The 22,868-nt window shown below is 44.6% G+C and overlaps 1 protein-coding gene across 1 annotated transcript in view; it reads left to right on the top strand.

Annotated features, from left to right (window-relative positions):
- LOC114050683 (cyclic AMP-responsive element-binding protein 5) overlaps nucleotides 1–22,868 on the top strand; it is a 487,545-nt gene that overhangs the window by 99,087 nt on the left and 365,590 nt on the right. The window contains exon 4 of the mRNA XM_027872543.1: nucleotides 6,957–7,078. Within this exon, the coding sequence (XP_027728344.1) occupies nucleotides 6,957–7,078 (122 nt within the window). The remainder of the gene's footprint in view (nucleotides 1–6,956; nucleotides 7,079–22,868) is intronic.

Here is a 22,868-nt window from a genome sequence, read left to right as displayed (position 1 = left end):
TATGGCAGGAATTTGCAAGGCTCTTTGTTTTGCAAAAAAATGGAGTTCTTAATTCTCAGAAAGGAATCCAAACACAGAAGCATGGCAGGTTTTATAATGGGGTTCCCTGCCCCCTCCCAGCCCAGAACTAATTTCCTACATGGCTGTCAAATGAGGTGCAGGGTCCTGAAGAGCTCTGTGATCAGGCTGGGAGACTGGTGGAACAGTCCCTCTCTGGAGCTTGTCCCTGAGTTCTTCTGGCCTCCTGTGACTCAGTTGTGCCAGATAAAGGTTTTGTTTGAAGGATGAGTCCTCGGTATTGACTAAGAGATAGAACATGACCAGCCCACTCAGCTAAGGGGGTGTTTGGCCACAAGAAGAGCCCAGCTCAGACCCAGGTTCTGTTGATTATTAATGTTACTTCTGTGAGGTTGGGCCATCCAGGTCAGTACATCTTGGCAATCATGTTAATGCCAAGGATTTAGAGATGGAAATGACAATTGCCTCTGCCCTCAACCTTGTAGTCCGATTTGGAGTCAGAGGCCTGGGTTCAGATCCTGGTTCTGCCACTTGGGTGATATTGGGCAAATCACTTCACCTCTGTAAGTTGAAGCAGTTGGACAGGATTACCTAGATGTCAGCTCTAGCTTGGAATGCATGATCCTACAGTGTTGGGTGCAAAGTAGAAGCATTGGGAAGGATGGAAAACAGAGCAGCCTCATTTAAGACAGTCATGGTGGCCCAGGCTGCATGTCCAGACCAATCCTTTAGGCCCTTTGAACATCCCGCACTGACTGACCACACCTTAGCTATTAACAACCCATTGGGCCTAGACTATTATTATCGTGCATGCCCCAAAAGCTGGTGAGACTCCCCATAGCCAGGGCCTCCTGTGTTTGCTCAGCAAGGTGTGGCTTTCAGAAACCTGAAGTCACAATCAGGGGCATTCCCTTCTGATTTTCTGCTCTAATCTAAGTAAGTGCGGGTGCTTGGACACAGCCTCCAATTTGAGGAGAGACATTCCCTTGTTTGCCTCCTCACTATCTGTGTTGAAAATCCTCCTGGCATTTCCTGGGGTCTGGCTGTGACCGACGAGAGTCATGCCAGAGAACCCCGCAGCCACCCAAATAAACAAGGAAGCCAAATGTTAGTGTCAGGAGCGGGAACCAACCGCTACCAGTCCCAACCCTGCTTCCTGTTGGGACTGACATTAAATGCTCGTTTGCAAGAACAAATGATTTTTGAACACTAGCAACAGTGAGACTGATCTTTTCCAAATGTGGAAATAGGTGCCTGTTTTGAATTTCTAAAATGGCATTATATGGGGGAAAGCTGAATGGCAGAGAGGATTGAGAACCAGCCCTGCCTGGAGGAGGGAAACCCAAGAATGAAACTTCCCTGATACAGGCTCAATCTATGATCTGAGGCCAATCAGTTTCCCCCCCAACTGTAGATTCCTGAGAAACTTCTGACTGGTGGAGGTGGAGGGATTTTCCACGGCAGGACTTCCCCATATGGCTGAAAACTCAGGTCCAGACTTTAAAAATAAAAGTGTGTGTGTGTATATATATGTATATGTGTGTATGTGTATATATATATATATACACATACACACATATGTATATATACACACATATACATATGTGTATATATTGTATATTTATAAGTATTTAAGTTATAAATATAATGTTTATAAGTTACACATATAATATTATAAGTATTATATAAAATACAAAGACAGCTAGGTGGTCCAGTGGATAGCATTAACATAGCCAATGACAGTCCCTGCCCTCGAGGAGCTTACAGTCTAATGGGACACACAACAAGTAAACAAATATATACAAATAAACTATAAGCAGGGTAAATAGGCAGTTTTGTTGGCTGTAAGAGGCAATTATTTTTAACCTAGATACATACATACACACGCACATATATTTACATACATATATATGTATATTTACACACACACACACACACACACACACACACACACACAGCATGAGAGACCAATTCTGTGGGTTTTCAATTTAACCGCATGTCTCAGACTGGATAATCCATGTTCTTTATCTGCTTGGCTTTTCCTATGTGGATTTCTAGACTGGTTTCCTTCATGTAATTCTGGTTCTTATTGAGGAAACCCCAGTGTAGTCTGGGACATGATTTTTTTCCCCAGAGGTGTGTGGGGTAGAGTCTATTTCTGTGATGTGATTAGTGTAGGTAAGTCCTGATATGGAACCTGCCTCTACTGATATAAGTGTTGTCTGTCCTCATTAAAATGTATGCTCTTTACTGGAAGGGAGTATCTTATTTGCTTCTATTTCTACCTAGTACTTAGCCTGGTGCCTGGTACATAGCAAACATTTAACAAATGCTCATCCATTCATTCATTTACTGATACAGTTTGTCCACTTCTTTGCAACTTAGTGTCTCAGCAGTGACTTGCCACTATGTGTCACAGGGAGTACTGGAACCTGGGTCTTTCTGCCTCTAAGAGTCATTCCACTGTCTAGTGTACCACACCCCATTTTTCTCAGGAAAGGGGAGTGAAGCAAGCATTTACTTCACCAGGCTTGTCAATATGATAATCCATAGAGAGAAATGGAGTCAAAGTCAAACCAAAAAAACAAAGTCCAAACTGCCCAAACCAACTTCCTCTTAATGACAAGTGACCTGGAGACCTGTTCTGGCCTATAGCCCTAAATTTTCAGCCAGAGCTTGGTATGGGCATACAGAGAGCAGAGAGCTGAGCCCATTGCACTGGACATGGGGATAATGGAGAGATGTTTCAGAAGTAACGGGATCCCTAGGGGGTGTTAAGGAATGTCACATACCAATAAAATTTCAGGACTGAGAATCCCAGGGAATCTCAGTTTCCAAATGGATAAATTGGTTCCTTTCCTTTCCTCTTCTTTTTTTTTCTTTTTCTTTTTTTTTTTTTTGTGCACACGTGCACTCCACTTTTGAAATCCTATGTAACAGAGCCCTCTGAGGGAAACCCTCATCAGTAGGCACCAACTTGAGACTCCAGTTCCACACCTTGATTCCTCGGCTGCTGGGAGGTGTCATCTGCTCATGTCTGTTTTCCCTGTTGGGAGCACAGTCCTCTTGGTTCTGAATTGACTCCATTTCTGTCACTGGCAGTTTTGACAAAGCCCATCCATCCTTACCACCGAGTCTGAGTCTTATGGATTGTCTAACCCTGCTCCCCCAGAGTAAAAGTGCTGATGGTCTTTAGTGGGGATTTGGACCTTGATAAAAAGCTCAAGTTAACTCTGAGTTGGGAAGAGAAATCAGCCCTGCTATGAATTGCTCCAGAGTTCAGGCTAACCATGAGGGAGACTGTGGAGAAAAGAATTTCATTTAATTAGAACAAAAGGTAAATATTTCAGAGACCAGAAAAAGTGGGGTCTCCAAGAAGGTAGAAGGAAGGTCAGTAGGAAAGAGAAGTGCTTTAATCTCATATAGGTCAACTGTAAGGTACAAATAGTAGTAATAATAATAATATAATAACAGATAACATTTATGTAGTGCTTTAAATTTTACAAAGCCTGTATATATATATTATCTCAGTTGATCCATGCACTCTGAGGTAGGTGCTACTATTATACCGGTTTTATAGATGAAACTGAGGCACAGAGGTTAAATGAATTGCCCAGCATCACACAGCTAGTGTCTGAAGGAAGATTCAAACTCAGGTCTTCCTGATTCCATGTCCAGCACTCCCATCTATCCACTGTTACCTGGGCTGTTCCAGAGCTGGTCTTAATTTGCTGGGTTCCAGTGAAGAGAAGCAGCCTTCCTACTCACTGCCTTTGGAATTTATGGGGAAATATATTGACAAGAAGAAAATGACTTCATTAGGATAAAGAAACTTGGACTTTTTACAAATTCAGGTCAATTCTGTAAGCACTTTCTAAGTACCTACTGTGTGCTAGTTGCTGGGGATATGAAGAGAAAAATGAAATGTCTCCTGGCCTGGAAGGCTTCAACAGAGATAAGTAAATAGAAAATGTAAAGGAAGTAAGTTCAAAGTCACTTCCTTCGGTGAGGCATGGAGGGGAGCATTCAGGAAGGGGTTAGGGCAGGTAAATCTTTATGGGGCTCCAGGTCTCCTCTGGCGGCTCATAGTTCTTGCAGAGCAGTTATTTAACTAATAGGAAGGCCAATGGTTTGCTTAACTTTGAAAAACAAGCCTCTCCTTTCTCCACGTCAGCCCAACTCGTCCTGACTGATGATGGCAGCCTGGCCTCATCCTGCCCTCCCCTTCTTGCTCAGCTGCCAGGTCCTGTCAATTTCACCTCCATCATCTCTCTCCCCATCCATCTCCCGGGCACCATTCCTGCTTAGAACATTCTGCTCAGGCCCTCGTTACCTCTAGCCTAGACTGGTGTCTTATTTCAATTCCCTACCCAGCAACCCTAAGATCCTAAACTGAGTCACTTCTCGTTTGTTAATCTCATCTGTTCTCTCCCATCTCTGTGCCTTTGCTTACTCTGTATCCCCTGCCTAGAATAGAGAGCAGTCATAGCTGCTGCCTGATGGAAGTAGGATCTGTCTTCAAGGTCAAGGTCAAATTCAAATGCCCCCAAGCCTTTCCTGATCTCCTCTTCCCCTATTCCAGCTTAATGTAATGCTTTCCTTACAGCAATCACTTCTGCATCTTCCTTTGACCTCTCATGTAATTACATCCTTACATGTAGCACAGTTATTTGGAAATGTCTCGTTTCTAGGCTTAGACTCTAACTTCCTTGAGGGTAAGGGCTGAGTGACTTTTCATCTTTGTACACCAAGATGTATATACATGCTATGTCCATATCTAGTTCCATAAAATTTTTATTGTTGCCTTTTACAAATACCAATTATTTCCCCTTATTGTCCTTTCCCCCTCCCACATCGAACACTCCCTTGTATCAAGGAAAACCATTTAAGCAAACCCACCACCTACCGGGATGGCTTTTGATTGACTATGCACACCTCACATCTGTAGTCTCCAGTCCTTCTATTGAAAGGAGGCGTGTGTGTTTCAACATTGGTTTGCCCATTTGTTATGGTTTTCCTACACGGAAATTGGTCATAACAATTAACTGTCTGTTATAGTTGTTGTTATTATTGTTCACCTGGCTCTACTTTTCTCCCCTGTTCACACAAAATTTCACATATTTCCCATTATCATAACTTCTTTAGGCACAATATTATTTTATTATATTCACATATCACAACTTGTTCACCACTCCCCATATGATAGGCATTCACTTTCTGTCCAGTTTTTGCATGCTTTTTATGGTGAATTGAATTTATTTGTTTTGAAGATTCAATCCCTAAGGATTAGAATCCCATATTTTCTTCATTGTATCCAGAACCCCCAAATTTTCCTTTTTTTTTTTGGTTAGGCAAGGGGGTTAAGTGACTTGCCCAGGGTCACACAGCTAGTAAGTGTTATGTGTCTGAGGCTGGATTTGAACTCAGGTCCTCCTGAATCCAGGGCCGGTGCTTTATCCACTGCGCCACCTAGCTGCCCCTCAAATTTTCCAAGATGGTACTTCTCAGGCAAGCTCAGAGTCTCATAGAATCACAGATTTAGAGCTGGAAAGTAATGGAGGGCCATAGAGTTCAAACCCCCATTTTACAGATGAATTAACTGAGTATTAGAGAAGATAAGTGACTTCCCTAGAGTCACACGGCTAGTGAACGTGAGGCAGGATTCGTATCCAGGTCTTTTGAGATCAGTGCCCAATACCAGGTGACTCCCATTGGCAGAAGACATGAAATGGTGTTGAATTTACTTGGGTCTCTCTAGGCTAAAAAGAAAAAAAAAGAAGAAATAACAATCCTTTTGTCCTCCTGCTGCTTCTTCAAGTTTCACAGCTAAACCACCTTCAGTAGCTCCTAGAGCCCTCCGTGGTCTGATTTCTGCTCCCCTCCCCCTGCTCTGCTGCCTTCTTAACTGCTGGATCCAAAAGCTCGGTCCTGCTCAGCCCCCTCGACATGTTGCCAGCCTGCTTGGACCTGTCTCTTGTCTCAGCACCCAGGCTTCGTTGGCGCTGGCCTCGCCTGGCTTTGGTTCTTCCTTCCCTGGCTCCTCCTCCTACTGAGAGTGGGCAGGCATCCCTTGAGTCATTACACCCCCTTTCCCTTCTTCTCTGCCTCCATTCTCTTCCTGGGCAATCCAGTCAACTGTCTAACTTCCATTTTCCCATCTCTGCCTAGGGTGTCCAAGTCTACGTATCTAATCCCCATCTCCCCCCTGAGTTCCAGTTCTGCTGTTGTGATGGCCTGCTGGACACATTACCTGTGTGACAGACAGGGAAAAGAGCCCTGGATTGGAGTCAGAGGACTCTGCCTCTTACTACTTGTGTGACCTCGGTCAAGTTATCTGCTTTGTGTATTTTTGTATACACCTGTATGTATCTGCATATACATACACCACATGGATATGTTGTCTGTCCTTTTAGAATGCATTCTCCTTGAGGGCAGGGACAGTTTTGTTTTTGCCTGAGTCATAGGAGGCCAGGTGCTTTCTTTCAGTGCTTTGAAAGTCTCCTTTGTCCTTGTCGTATTTATCCTCACATTGTTCTTATTTGTGATATCTCCCCGCCTACCCCATCACATCATAAGTGGCAGAATGGGTTTGAGTTCTACTGGATTTGGAGTCAAAGAACCTGGGTTCAGATTCTACTTCTGACCTTTGTCCATCCTTGGCAAAGTCCCTTCCCCTCCCTGGGCCTCAGTTTCCTCATCTATAAAATGTTGTGGTTGGGTTAAATGACCTCTAAGTTTCCTCCCCATTCTAAGTCTCTGACCCTGTGATCCTTTCACCTCAATATCCCATGAAGTGAGATTTAACTCATGGGCTGCCATAGACTTATTTTGTGGTGGGGCAGGATGTTTTGGTTTTTGGTTTTTTAAGCTCTGACTTTGAATCGGAAGTTGGGGGAGGGAAGCACCTCATTCCATATTGTGTTGCTCTCTCTCCTCAGATCAGACCCCGACTCCCACTAGATTCCTGAAGAACTGCGAGGAGGTGGGCCTCTTCAACGACATTGACTGCTCCCTTGAGCATGAGTTTCGGAAGGCCCAGGAAGAAGAGACCAGCAAAAGGGTAAGTCTGTAGACCTCTGTCACCTCTTGGAAGCCTTTGGCTGGAAACTAGGTGGCACTGCAGATTGTAGCTGAGTGTGGCTTCAGAAATGCTCCATTCATTCCCCATGTGCTTGCCTGGAGGAAGAAGCTCATTGAGCCCTCCTGCTGAATACAGAGTTTGGAACTGTCGACTCCCCAGCCAGCAAAACCACAAGGCAAATAAGGCATCTGAAGGTGAAATAAAAGCAAAGCCTGCGCGGTTCTCTAAGAGAACCTTCAGCTCCAGTTAGCTTCCTACCCTGTCCAGGTAGGATAAGCGGGCATCTGAAAATCCAGTTTATCTAGTGGATAACAGCGAACATTATGCAGGTGGAGAACTGGGGATGACCTGGAAAATGGGAGAATAATAAAGGGATCCAAGTGAAAGGGTCATTTGGACCCAGTCTTAGCTGTCTACATGGCTTCTTCTATCTCTAAGTTAGTCCCTAAGTAGCAAACCTAACTTTAGAAAATTTTAAGCAGTACTAAATTGTTTGACAATCACTGCTTTATAATATCAAGTGTGGTTGGAAAGCACTCTTTCTCCTTCTTGTTTTTCTTTTTTTTTTCTTCATGATTTTCCTTGGTATCCTAGAACCTTTATTTATTTTTTTATTTTAGTATTTTGTCTAAACCTATGAATAGCCCCTTGGCAGTTTAATGGGTATAATACTAAATCTGTAAGTTAATTTTGGTAATATTGGCATTTTCATTTTATTGGTACGGTCTCACTATCTGCTGAATATTCTTATGATTATTTAAGTTGTCCTTTATTTCTTTAAGGAAGGGATTCTTTCTCTAGTACGATTTGGACGCAAGGTTAACCGAGGTCCCTTCCAGTTCTGAAATTCTTTGATTCTGATTCTGGGACTCTACCCACAATTCCATGCCTCCTTTTAAGGTACAGGTTGCCTAACGTTGGATATGCTTTACCTTGGCTTGATAACCATTGTACATTTTGGAGCTAGAAATGTGATAGATGGGTGACTGTGGAGGCAGGACAAAGGGGAATGGGAAGGGTTGTCAGGCATAGGGTCATGTAGATCTCCTGATGAATTTGGTTAGAAGAGAATCTGGAACAAGTCTGTCAGGATAGGAAGGGCATTTTCCGATATTGTTGTCCTATCTCCTCCCCAGACTCTGGTGGGTGACTTATCCCACCCTCCACAGCCTTCTCAACTCCACAACAATTTCGTGTGCTAAGCATTGGGTAAGGGAAACATTATGGAATCTTCTACCCTCTGCCTCCATCTTTGTTTTGTTCAAGACCAGAATGGTCAACTTGGCTGGGGGCAGATATAGTTACGTTGAAGGTATTCCCATAGTACCATGTTTATGAACTTCAAGACTGACTCTGTCAGTTTCCTTATGAAGGGTGAAGGCTCATACAGTGGAGACAGCTACTGGACTTGGAGTCAGAGGTTCTGGGTTCTAATCCTGGTTGGCCATTTACTGCGTATGGAACCTTAGGTTAATCTCCCTCACTGGGCTTCAATTTTTCATCCATTCAATGACAGAATTGGTTTAGATGACCTTCAATGCCCCTTCTAGTTTTAGTTCTATGACCCTATGAGCTCCTTGGAGGATAGAGAACAGGGAGGGGCGCCAGTCGGGGAGGGAAGGAAAATCTGCCGAGTCAGGCCCTAGGCTTTCAACTCGCTTCTCCACCCACACTTGCACCCCGGATGACAGCTTGCATTCTCTTCTCCCCACACAAAGAATGCAAACACACTTCCATTGCAACGTAACACATTATGCTCTGCTAGCATGTCCATAAGCCTTTCTTGTTAAACCTGTGCATTCTAATTGAATCCCATTTCTCTCGTACCTAACACGTGCTTAATGAGACTTGCTGAAGTGAATTGAATTCCAGAATGAAATTGAATTGTAAGTTTAATTACCCCTGTTTGCTGGGGATGGAAACTGCCGTCTAAGTGTTGGGATCCAAAGCAGAATATGAATCCATGTCTCTGGACTCGACGTCTAGGTTCTTTTCATGACAGATGAACATTCTGTAATTGTTTCATTTTTTCCCCCCGTTTCAGTCCCCATTGCTCTAACTCGCTAAATTCAAGTGTTTAAACTGTAACTTGTGAAATGAGCTCTTTGTTAAAAAAATAAGCTGTGAATACCCCAGTGGCTGGCAGTGATCTCAGGTTGCTTATGGGAGAGGCATTATTTTAAGCATAGTCTGTTCTGTGGGATTTCACTTTATCTGCCCAGAGAGCTCAGAAACCCTCTTCTTGGTTGGTCAGTCTTCAGTAGCCCATGAACAACAGCAAGGCCATTCTACTCCACAGGTAACTCTTGAGTCTCCCAATCTCTGAGTCACTCAATGGCATGGATCTTCAAGATGGCATCCAGGGTTGGGGGCAATTTGTTTGTTTAGAAATTTAAATGACCTCTGTGGAGATTAAGGCCCTCAGTTTCTTCGGACGTGGCTCTGTGGCCTGAATTTGAAGGCTACAAGTCAAATGAGGGAAAACAAGGGCCCTTTTATTCAACTTGGGATCTAATCATAGACTCTCAGGGACCTTCTATGCTATCTAAACCAGTGTTATCAAACTCACATAGAGACGGGGGTCAGTGATCCAGACTTAGTTTTAAAATGTGATGTTATCTATGTTTTATTATGTTTTTATTTATTTTGTTAAATATTTTCCAATTAAAAAAAATATGTTCCAATTCTCATTGGGTAGGAGAGGGGCAGGCAGGAGGGAGAGAATTTAGAACTCAAAATAAAAAAAAAATGAATGTCAAATATTATTACTGTTCAGTTGTTTCAGTCGTGTCTGACTCTTCATGACCCCATCTGGGGTTTTCTTGGAGTGGTTTGCCATTTCCTTCTCCAACTCATTTTACATATGAGGAAACCGAGGGAAACAGGGTTAAGTGACTTGCCCGGGGTCACACAACTAGTAAGTGTCTGAGGCCAGATTTGAACTCAGATCTTCCCGACTCTGGGTCCGGCTCTCTATCCAGTGCACCAACCAGGACTTTACTACTGACCTTTTGATCCATGAATTAAAACAGCAACAAAAAAAATCCAGACCTTTTACAAATGAATTTCTGTTAAACAACAGCTGTATTTATGAAATACTTTTTTAACTTGTGTCAGATTTTACTTTTGTCTCTATGAATTTTGCCTTATTTGATTCCAGCTGGTTGAGATCTTTTTGAATACTTTCATACACCTTGTAAATTATCATGTTTAGCTTAGTGTCATGTATAAACCTGGTACCCTCGTCATCTCCCTCTGCATCCAAGGCATTGATAAAAAATGTGACAACAGCACAGGAGTCTGCCCAGATGCCCTGGGCCCTCCACGGGGGACCTTGTTCCAACCTGTCATCCTTGGGGCGGTCAATGACGGCTCCCTCTTGGGTTCCAGTTACTCAGACTTTCTCTGACTACGTTCAACCATCCTGGCATGTAGGGCACACTCTCCCTAAGGCTAGCATGAGTGAGGAACTTGCCCTGATCTTTTGTTCATGTCTAGGTCAGCTAATATCTGTAGCTTTGCCCTGCCTACCAATTTAGGGAGCTGTCTGTCAGAGAAAAGACTGAGGTTAGCCCGGTCTGACCTTTGCCTGATGAAGCCATGCTTGGTTTAGCATCTCTTTCGAGACATTCACCAACCATCCCTTTCATAATTTTACTTGTTGGGGGGAGGGGAACTGGACTTGTGACTTCAGTGGCATAGGGACTCCCACTGGGGAAGTTTGCTCTATGAATACAGGGCAGGTCGTACTCTGCAACTGACAGCCTTGGAGAGTTATCTCAGGCACTGAGAGATTAAGCCACGTGTCCAGGGTCAAAGAGCTGGCATCTGCCAGAGACAAGAGCCCTTCTGTAACACATTTTAGTGTTTGGCCAAGAATCAAAGGCTGTTGGCCTATCAGATTCATACTGATTTTAAGAGTATCTAAAGATAGGTAGATAAAGCCTGGAGTCAGGAAGACCTGAGCTCAAATCCAGCCATTGACAGTTTATTAGCTGGGTGACTTTGAGTGAATCACTTAGTCTCTGTCTGCCTCATCTATAAAATGAGGATAATAATAACACCTACCTTCAGCATTGTCACGAGGATAAAATGCGAAAATATTTATAAAGTACTTTGTAAACCTTAAAGTGCTATAGAAACACTATTTTTTTTTTTTTTTTAGGCAATTGGGGTTAAGTGACTTGCCCAGGGTCACACAGCTAGTAAGTGTCAAGTGTTTGGTCTGAGGCCGGATTTGAACTCAGGCACTCCTGACTTCAGGGTCAGTGCTCTATCCACTGCGCCACCTAGCTGCCCCCAAAATCAATTTCCTTTTTTTCTTTTTTTTTTGGTTGTTGGGCAGTGGGGGTTAAGTGGCTTGCCCAGGGCCACACAGCTAGTAAGTGTTATGTGTCTGAGGCTGGATTTGAACTCAGGTCCTCTTGACTCCAGGGCCGGTGCTCTATCCATTGCGCCACCTAGCTGCCCCCAAAACACTATCATTTTTACTATGTTCTGTGTTAGAATAGCTCAGAAAGAAGATGGGAAAAAGCCACAGAAAAAGAGGACTATAGCTTTAGGTCAAGAGGGAATCTCAGAGGTCACCTGATCCAACATCCTCATTTTACAGGGGAGGAAAATGAGTCCCAATGACTGATCCAAGGTCATGTGGAAACTAAGGGTGGATTACATGGATACTAGGAAGGTGGATTTGGAATCGAAGTCTTGTACCGATAGAACTAGTATTCCTTCCCCTCTCCTAGATGTCCTTCTTATTCTGACTGAATTTGCTTCTCTTTAGTGGAGACTCTTTCATTCAACCTCTCAGCCTCACTTTTCTCATCTGCAAAATAGGCATAATAATAACATCTATATCATGGGGTTGTTATGCAGATCCAATGTAAACACATATGAAGTTTCCCACAGATCTGAAAGTGCTATGTAAATGCTAGCTGTTATTGTTATTATTAGTAATCATAATTGTGATGATAATTACCACTAGATGTCATATAGTGAGAATGAGCTGGTTGGAGGTGTGTGAGTGTGTGTGTGTGTGTGTGTGTGTGAATGTGTGTGTGTGTGTGTGTGTGTGTGTGTGAGGGGGGAACAAGGAGCCTTGAAATGATCTCCTCTGTCTTGCTGAGTGAAATACAACATTACACCATAACATGGTTTAAGACTCTGAAGATGAAAAGCCCTGTGTATATGTAAGTACTAAGTGTTCCTCTTCTCCCCCAGGACTGTATTTGACTCATTATGCTGACACAGCACCAGCAAATTAGGGCATTTCCATGCACTTGAATTCTTGCCTAAATGATGAAAAGTACAGCCCCTCCCCAGAGGATCCAGGGCTGCTTGATTTATGGGAACGCGGGACCTGCTGCAATTCGAGGATCTCTGAGCCCCAGTTAGAGAGCAGGGGCACTGGGGGGTCAGCGTCAGTCAGAAAGGGGGCCGCGCCAGCTAAGTAAGCCGCATACTTGGAGAGCTTGTTAGCTGACAGCCCGGATGGCCTGGGGACCTCTGCAGGGCTCCCTCGTCCCTGCTTCCTCCAGCCACCTGAGTGGGGACAGCCCGCTCCCAGGAGAGGGGAAAGTGAGCTGAGAAAGAAAGCCAAGGATGTTAACACAGGCCAACAGGTAACACTCTCAGTGTTACCGACTGGTTGATGGTGGATTCGCCTTTATAGTCATGTGATTATTGGTTTAGAGCTGAAAGAGGCCTTCCTCAGAGGATCGGAGGTCTGAAGCTGGAAGGAACCTCAGAGCCCATCGTGTCCAACTGCCCATTTTTCAGATGAAGAAACCAAGGCTCAGAAATTCTAAATGACTTGGGATCTTAGCTCTAAAGCCAGAAGGGTCCACCCATCTTCATTTTACAGATGAGGGAAGTGAGGTTCATGAAAGTACACACACACATGCACACACACGCACACGCACACACGCACACACACACACGCGCACACACACGCACACACGCACGCACATGCACACGCATGCACACACGCACACACACACGTGCACACACACGCACACACACGCACACGCACACACACACACACACACACACACTGGAAAGGACAGAGGTGATCCTTCAGCCAGGGTCGTCTGTAACAAGGAAACTTCTGAAACACCCTATGGAACCTAAACGCTGTTTCTCTGTAGGTTTTGACAATATCACCAAATGCATCTCATGCCGGTAGTTGACTGGCGAATAGTCTCGTGGGAGTTTTTTTGTATTTCGAGACGGGAAAAAGAGCCTGCTCATTTGAAATGTTTTAGTTCCATTACTGCCCTTGCCCAGCTGAGACTGTCTTTGATCTGTGACCTTTTTTTTTTATCAGCCTAGCTGAAAGGAAACACCGAATGACAAAATCGTGTAGTTTTCCCTCCATCAGGGAAATCCCACGGCCCTTCCTTCCCCTGACATGAAGTGTAAACCACCTTCTGGTCCCTGGGTTACCTCCACTCTTTACCTTCAAATCCCATCGTTTTTGATGGGGCCTCGAAGGGAAAGAGGCCCGATGGCTGAATATCACCCTTGGGAATGACTGCAGTCTGGTTTAAAGAGAGGAATCAATGGGAAACAGAAGGGCGCTAGTGTTTCTAGTGAGTGGAATATTGACGTGGGCTCTGAGGATCTGGATTCTGTTTCTTCTTCTGTAACTAACTCCTAATGTGATCTCAGACTTGAGATCTACTCTTTTCTGAGTTCACAAATGGTGCTGCTACAATGCAGTGGCTTGGAGTCAGAGGGCCTTCTGATTAGTAGGCTAGCCTTGGGCCAGCCATTCCCCTTCTATAGACTCCACTTTCCTGATCTGTGAAATGGGGGTGTCCTCCGAGATCTTTCCCAGCTCAAGGTCTATGATCCGATGGAGATACGCTTTTAAATACTAACTATCGGTCTTGAGAGGTCAGAGCCCAAAATGAGAGGATCTTCTTTCCTATAGTAGACAGCGAGGTGGCTCAGTGGATAGAGCCCTGGACCTGGAGTCAAGAAGACCCGAATTTAAATCCAGCCTCCAATCACTTACTAGCTGTGTGACCCGGGGCAAGTCACTTAGCTTCAGTCTGCCTCAGTTTCCTCATTTGTTGAAAAATAGACAGCACTCACCTCCTACAGTTGTTGTGAGGACAAATAAGATAATATTTGTAAAGCACTTAGCGCAATGCCTGGCAAACAGTAGGCATTTAATAAATGCTTATTTCATTCCCCTTCCTTCCCTATTATTAGATGCTCTTAGCTATGGGGCTAGGATTTCTACAGGCAATGTGTCATGTCAGCAGGACTCTAAGAACTCCAGTGGAAGTCAACATGGTGCCCATTGGGATCCTCCATTTATACCAAGGACATGGCACAAGGAAATGATGTTTTCTTATCTCAATTTCCCCCTCCTTTTTAGGTATGGCACCAGTCATCATACCTCCATGTGCATAGATTGATGCTGGAAAGTTCCTAAGTGCCTACTATGGTGCCTTGCACATCAGAGGTACTTACTGGAGAAATGTTTGTTGGACTGACTTTGGATTGTCTATGGCATGATGACCCGAAATTATGAGTCACTAATTCAATTTTGAGTGTTTTAATTAGCCAGGAGATACTTGGTAAATGGTGACAGCAGTCATTAATTACTGGGTGGTTTTTTTTTTTAATATTGAGAAATAGAGATTTTGTGAAATTTTGAGAGACTTCCACAAGTTATCAATTATGTTATTGATGATGATGGTGATCATAGGAGCCAAAGGAGGACAGACTGGCATTCTAATATTTTTGCTCAATTGCAAATAGCAATTATTTCATCCATCTGTGCAATGATCCACAGACCATTAAATAGAAAAGTATAAACAGCAGGACAGTGATTTGTCCCTGGATGTTTTCTATCTAAAACCCATTGAGGAAAAAGAGAAGAATGATTTTTCTATAGTAATGATGAGCATTGACATTTACACAGCCCTTTAAAATTTACAAAGTGATTTACATATATTGACTCATTTGAGCTTCACAACAACACCGTGAAGTAAGTTCTGTACAGGTGGTGGTGTTCCTGTTTTAAAACTGAGGCTCTAAGAAAAACCAAGCGTTGACCTGGGGATCAGGAGATCAGCTCTGCTGCTAACGAGCTTTGTGACCTCGGCCAAGTCTTAAGCTCCTCGGCCCTTAGATTTCTCGTGGCTTCCCACGTCCCCTCCGCCTCTGATCTAAGGTCCTGGGATCTCATGACCTTTCAGGGCCCGCATTTCCTCCATACAAAATGAGGGATTTGGACTAAAAGGTCTCTAAGGTCCATTCCTACCCCAGAAGCCTTTGAATCCAGAGTCCTGGCCCGGTGCCTCTCTTAGTGACTAAGCCTTTGCTGTCTCTTCCCCTTCCTGATCCCTAACTGAAGGTGGTCCATGAGGCCCGGTCCTCCCCCACACCCCACTCCATTCTCCTCTCCTTCCATGACCTTCTGGGCTCCCACCTCTCCAGCCGTCACCATTCACTCTGTAGCACTGGCCCCTTCTCAGAGAATCCTAGACTTTGGTCAAAAAAAGCCTTAGGCACTGCCCCGTCCAGTCTACTCATTTTACAGGTGATACAACTGAGGCTTGGCGGGGGCAAATGGCCTGCCCAGGGCCACAGAGCTAGAAACTGGCAGAGCTAGGACTTGGCCCGCGGGTTTTCTGACTTCAAGACCTTTCACAGGAGTGCATTTTCTAGACAAGTGACCAGCGACCAGAACTTGGAGGCTTGTCAGCCTCAGGTTGTCTTTATTGAGCACATAGAGTGAGGAGTCTTCCTTCCTCCCTCCCTCCCTTTTTTCTCTTCTTTCTTTCCTCTGTCCTTCCATCCTTCCTTCCTTCCTCCCTCATTCCTTTCTTCTATCCTTCCTTTCTACCTTCCTTCCTTCCCCTCCCTTCCTCTTTCCCTCCCTCCTTCCTTCCTTTCCTTCCTTTCTCCCTCTTTCCCTCCTTCCTTCCTCTCTTCCTACATCCTTCCTTCCTGTCTTCCTTCCTCCCTCCCTTCCTCCTTCCTTCTTACCTTCCTTCCCCCTCCCTTCTTCCCTTTCTTACTCTATTCTTCCTTCCTTTCCTTCCTTCCTCCTTATTCCCTCCCTCCTTCCTTTCCTCTCTCCCTCCTTCCCTCTTCCCTTCTTTCCTTCCTTCTTTCCTCTCCCCTTTCCTTCCCATGAGATTTTTTTTTCTTCTCTCAACTGCCATAATATGAAACATCGATACTGTCTCTTATTATTGTTTTATGAGGTCTTCATCTTTCCCACTTGATTTGTCCAATATATAATCTTCACTGCTCAGTCCGTCAGTTGTCCGTGTCTTCTTAAACGCCTGCTGTGCCCCAAGTACTTTGCCTGATACTGTGGACACTCAGAAATGAAGCAGCCCCTGCCATCCCTCAGAGCATCCATGCCCCTTTTCTTCTCATATCCGTCTCTAGATGGATAGAGAGTGATGGCTGGATAGGTAGAGATGTATGTACTATTTCACATCCATAGCCCCTCACCTCTGCAGTGAAAGGAAGGAGGTACACATTCTCAGTTCTCCAGGACCAAGCTAGGCCATTATCATGTCATAATATAGTACTTGTTTTTTAGTAATAACAATAAATAATGATAAATAATAACACTGATTAGCATTTACGTAGAGCTTTAGAGTTTACAATTATTATCTCATTTGTTCCTCACAGCAACTCTGAGAGGTAGGTGCTATCATGATGATGAGGAAACAAAGGCAGACAGAGGTTAAGTGACTTGCCCAGGGTCATGCTGCTAGTAAGTGTCTGAGCTTGGATTTGAACTCAGGTCTTCCTGATTCTAGCTCTAGGCCTCCATCTGTTGTAAAAATAGAAGAGCTCAGAAAACTTGTTATGACCCAAGTTTCAGGCACCCAGTTCTAGTTGGTAAGGAATGTAGCTATCTACGCCTGCCTTCCCATCAGGCTGATTTAGCATAGATAAGAAGGAGCCCAATCAAATTATTTGGCCAGGATATTCCTCTGTAAATTGATTTTGAGGCAGACAAAAGGGCGACCTCCTTCCCTCCCCCTGTTCTGCGGACTGACTCCCTTTCCCATCAGGACGATGTTATTCCAGGTTGGGCCAGGCCGCCGACTTGTTCAAATCCCATTACCTGTCCTGAGGCAGACGGGCCAGGCAGGGATTTGGGGGCATTAAGCCAGTTTGGGATCCTAGCAGTGCAGGCACACAGAGCCCCCGAGGAATCGCTTGCCAACTGAGAATAATGGACAGATTTCCAAAGCGCCAGACTCTGAGCATGTCGCCCCGCGTTCCTGGTTGACTGGATCTCGGCTGCAGCAGATGCTCAGACTGCCTTGCTCTTCATTGACTCTTGGAGGCAAACAGGAAAAACAGATCACATACCACCACCACCATCCCCCCACCCCTTTCCCCCTTCCTAGCCCAGATTTTTAAAAATTACTATAAGACAAAGCTTCTATTTTAGGGTGAGGGGGAAAAGCCCAATTCCAGAAAGGAGGACTGAAATACTGAAATCTGGCACAATGTTGGGTAAAGAAAGCATCCTCAATTCCCCCCAAAAGCCACTGAGAACAGGGGTAGTGTGGTTCAGTGCAGAGGGCCAGGGGACCTGACTGCTTACTTATGTCTTGTGGAATCTTGGATAAGTCATTCTGATTGTATGGGACTCAGTTTCCCCAATGGTATCATGAAGATGGTTGGGTGAGATGACCTCCCAGGTTCCTTCCACATGGCATCTGTGTTCCTGTGCTTTTCCATCACACACACACACACACACACACACACATTCTCACTCATAGTAGACTCCAGAGACTTGGGCTAAAGGCTGACTTTGTCCCCAAACGATGTGTTTGACCTTGGGCAAGTCTCCTTTTTCTGGATCTTCATTTCCTCATGTATCAGTTGGACTTCTGGTTTCCCAAGGTTCTCTCCAGAGGTAACTGTCTCTTTCTCTCTAATGCCCCAGAGTTCTAAATCCGTCTCTTACAGAGACATGAGGGACATTTCATAAGACTAAAAGTCAAAAATGAAAATGAAATCCACTTCATCGGAAGATGTCTTTTGGCCCGAAGTCTCCACAATGTAAGTGAAAAGTAAGTCTGGCTAAGGCAGGGATGGAAACAATTTGCTTCAGGAATCTGACCACCTTCCTGTGGAAGGTGGGGCTATGGGGAAGTTCTTTGCATACTGAAGGGGCTGAGGGCTTCTGGAACCCAGGTCCTGTGTACCCCCTCCCCCCAACTCAGACTTCTTCCACTGAGTAGGACATAGTGGTCATCAAAGAAAATGTGGGATGACGGCCTACCAGGCCAGGTCTCAAGATTTTCCGTTGTCTGAATAATACAGAGGCCCTCTCCCCCTGGCTCAGCCAGATTCCATGTCAGTTATAGATAATTCACAGAAGAGTGTGTGTGTGTGTGTGTGTGTGTGTGTGTGATTTTATTTTCTTTTGGCCTGAAGTCCCTGTACCATTTCCACCCCACTGCTTGGGGCAAAATATCAGAAAACAGAAAGCTATCCACTTTTCTTTGGAGCATCTCTGAGATTTGCATCATCGAACTGATTGGAACCAGGATGGATTCAGATGCTCCGCGTTCCCTGCTCCTCACTTCTTGTGGGGGATGAGGGAGACTGGTAGTGCTGTGGGGTTCAAATGGTCATTTCCACACACTAACTCAGAGCTATGAGCCAAGTGTTGTGATTAACCAATTCATTTCCAATCCTCATATACTTGGGCCACCGGCCTTAGGACCCCCAGACCTCCTGGTTTTCTTGAACAGCTGTTATTTCTGCCTTGTGTGGCATACTGTCTCCATGCCTTTGCATGGGCTGTCTACCATGCCTACAATCTTCTCCCTCCTTGCCTCCTCTGGCAATCCCCAGTTCTATTCCAGGCTCAGCTCAATGAGGGTTTTCCTTTCCACCTCTGTGGTTAATGCTTTCCTCCACTCCCTGGGATTACTTTGTATTTATGCCTTTTTATCTTAGTAGAGTGTAACTTCCTTGAGGGCAGGGGCCATTTTGTTTTTGTATTGGTGTACCTAGCAAAATGTCTGCCACCCAAGGAGAAAGAGTAGATCTGTGATTTCAGTGGTATTGGGAACTTCCTGGTGAGGAAACTCCCTTTATCAATGCAGGTGGGCATTCTTCAATTCACCCAGGCTTACCCAGACAGTATGTGTTAGAACTGAGACATGAACCCAGGTGGTCTTGGCTTTTATACCAGCTCTCTGTGCACTCCACCTTACTGTGCACCTGGCTTGATTGTTATTATTATTATCATTGTTATGTGGTTTGTTATTGTTCAGTCATGTCTGACTGTGACCCCGTGGGCCATGGCACGCCAGGCCTTTCTGTCCTCCACTGTCTCTCAAAGTCTGTCCAAGCTCACATTCATTGCTTCTGTTCATCTCATCCTCTGCCATACCCTTCTCCTTTTTCCTACAATCTTTCCCAACATCAGGGTCTTTTCCAATAAATCCTGTCTTCTCATTCTGTGGCCAAAGTATTTAAGTTTCAGTATTTATTTGTTTTAATTTTTTTTCTTTTTTCTTTCTTTTTTTCTCTTTTTTTTTTTGGCTAGGCAATGGGGTTAAGTGACTTGCCCAGGGTCACACAGTTAGTAAATGTCAAGTGTCTGAGGCCCTCAGGTCTCAGGTCCTCCTGAATCCAGGATTGCTGTTCTATCCACTGTACCACCTAGCTGCCCCTAAGCTTCAGTATTTGACCTTCCAATGAATAGTTAGAGTTAATTTCTTTAATTATGGATTGATTCAATCTCCTTGCTGTCCAAGGGACTCTCAAAAGTCTTCTCCAGCACCGCAATTCAAAAATGTCAATTCTGTGGTGCTCAGCTTTCCTTATAGTCCTATTCTCACAGCCATACATTGCTAGTAGAAAAACCATAGCTTTAAACATATGGACCTTTGTTGGCAAGGTGATAGCTTTGCTTTTTAGCATGGTGTCCAGATTTGCCTCAGTTTTCCTTCCAAGAAGCAAGCATCTTTTAATTTCATGGCTGCAGTCACCATTCTACAATGATAGGTACTTAATTAATTCTTGTTAATTGATTGACTGATAGATTCACTTCCTAATTAAGCCTAGCAAGAATGTTAAAATGTCATATTGGGCAAGCTAGGCACTTGGAGAAAATGATTTGGCTTTTCATCAAGATCATCTTTGACATCATTTACGAAGCACCTACTATGTGCTATTGTTGAGTCCAAGGCCTTCATTTTACAGAGGTAACTGAAGCCCAGAGATCTGCAGTGATTTACTCAGTCACCCAAGCCAAGAGTGGCAGATTCAAACCCAGGTTCTCTGACTTCCCACCCAGCCTTCTTTCTATGGCCCCATAAAGCTGTTCTGATTTATTGTGAGAGCTAGAAAGAAGCGTCGATGGCTGCCATTTTGAAAGTGCCAGCGTCCATTTTGGAAGTGGCCTCTTTGATTGAGAGGCCTTTCAACAGCAGCTTGTACCGAGTGTGGACTCCATGTGTGACCTTGAGCACAGATCCCAGCCGGGCTCCCCAAATCCTGCCTGGTCACATGCTGGGCGGAGGATTGTTTCTGTGCTCCATGTTGGGGGGGGGGGCTTCCTGGGGCCCTGATAACAGTCATCTCAGCAGAGAAGAAAACCAGTTGTGTTTTTGCTGTGGATTTAGCTCTGATTGACTACAGATGATGGCGCATCAAGCCTTTTGAGGACTGGCCGCCCGCAAAGCAGCCGTGCTTTCCTCTGTGAACTGGGGCTTTTCCCGGCATGATTTGTTATGCACGGTGCTTAGGAATTTTCCAAAGGATTTATGAATGCAAGGTTATTGCTAGATTTTTTGGCACCATGGACCCCGGCATTCCGATCCTTCTGCCCTCTCTAACTAGGGCCATGGGGGATTCTGAGCGAAGAAACCTGGGAAGGTGCGGCCTTCTCGAATGCACTCCATGGTGCATGTGTGTGGGCTTCTCTGCCTTGACTCTACATAGATGGCTTGGTGTGGTGGAGATAGAACATGCACGTCTAGAAATGGGCTAGGGAGCCTGGTGATCAGTGTAGGCCAAGGAGGGCTGGGGCCACCAGGGTCACAGAAGAGTGTTTATGTAGCTAGAAGGTCACTTCGGAAAAAGCCCAGAGGGAATTATAGGAAAGCAGTGGGGATAAGCCTTGGATCTGGAGTCTGAGAGCCTGGGTTTGAGTCCTGACTCAGGGGCAGACATGATAGTTGTCTTCAAGTATTTTAAGGGTTGTTGTTCTGTTTGGTACCAGAGGCCAGAACCAGGAGCAATGAAGGGAAATTACCAAGAGACCATTCTACCCTGGGTGTCAGGAAACATTTCTGAACAATTCAATCTGCCTGAGGAGGAGGTGGGGTCATCCTCCCTGGAGATCTCCAAGCAGGGCTGGGTGATCATTTGTCAGATATGTTATGGCAGGGAAGCCCCTTTGGAATGTACATTGGATTTAGCTTCCAACTCTCCAAATCTGTGATTCTTATTTACTAGTGTATGTCTGGGCAAGTCACTCAACCTCTCTTTGTCTCAGTTTCCTAGTCTATAAAATGAAGGTATTGGACTAGCCCGTCTCTGAGCCCCCCAACCCAATCTGTGATTGTCTCTTGCTATAAGAGGTTGGATACTACATTCTATTTCCCTCCTCTGTCTCTGATTTCACAGTGGCGCCATTTTCTCATCCCAGCCATGGGGGTCAATATTCCATCCTCCCTGCGGCATTGGGAATGTAAATATGAATTGTTCAAGTAACTCAAATCACAAGAGCAGAACCTCTTCAAAGGAAGGATATTGTGTTTTCAAACTTAGTAATAGCCACATTGTCTACTTTCCTTCTTGGGTTTTCATGAGAAAAATGCTTAAAATCTGAAAGTGGCTATGGGCATCTGAGTGATGATCATTCTTTGCTGCTAGACCAGATCTCTTCTAGTCTCTCAGAGAAATCAGAAGGGTTCCATCTCTCATCTGGCATTCTAGGACCCAAGGGATCTACAGAGGAGTGGGGCAAGATGCCAAGGGCTCTTTTGGGGAAAGCAAACTTCCTCTGTTGACATTTCTGCTGGGATCCTTTTTATTATCTCAAGTTAAACTCAGATATATATATATATATACTCATACTTGTGTGCACATAAAAGTGTATGTTTTATGTATCATGTGCATGGAAAAGAAAGGGGATGGGTAAGGGGAGGAGAGAGAGAGAGAGAGAGAGGACAGAGACAGACTCAGACAAAGCCAGAGAGAGATAGACAGTCAGACACACAGAGACAGAACACAGAAAGAGAGATGGACAGACAGACAGACAGACACAGAGCCTGACACAATTCTGTGTTGCTCTTTGAAGATATGAATGGGGATCCTGACCTACCATGAGCAAGGGACCTACTTTGAGTTGTTTTTCCATTAGCTATAATGAATTTGTACTGATCTTTACACACTCTTCCAAGCATCCCCTTGTGAATAGCAGTACATATTGTAAGACAACTGGCTGAGGGTTACGGGTGTTGTTTGGGATCATGGAAGAGTGAGGTGGCGCTGACCTCCTTAGCATCATGCTCCAATTGAGCTAAACACACACAACTGTACAAAGGTACATGCATAAAAGATCATAATTGTGGATATTATAGACATTGAGTAAAATACATTTTGAATGTTTATTTTGACTAACTTATTAATGAAGAGACCTGTTGTTTTTTCTCCTCCCTTCTTTCCTCACTTCCTTCCTTCCTTCCTTCCTTCCTTCTTTCCTTCCTTCCTTCCTTCCTTCCTTCCTTCCTTCCTTCCTTCCTTC

The sequence above is a fragment of the Vombatus ursinus genome, unplaced genomic scaffold (genome assembly GCF_900497805.2).
Source record: "Vombatus ursinus unplaced genomic scaffold, bare-nosed wombat genome assembly UNPS02014799.1, whole genome shotgun sequence".
Taxonomy (NCBI): domain Eukaryota; kingdom Metazoa; phylum Chordata; class Mammalia; order Diprotodontia; family Vombatidae; genus Vombatus; species Vombatus ursinus.
The sequence above is the reverse complement of the archived record's forward strand: the minus strand, read 5'-3'. Positions and strand labels throughout refer to the sequence as shown.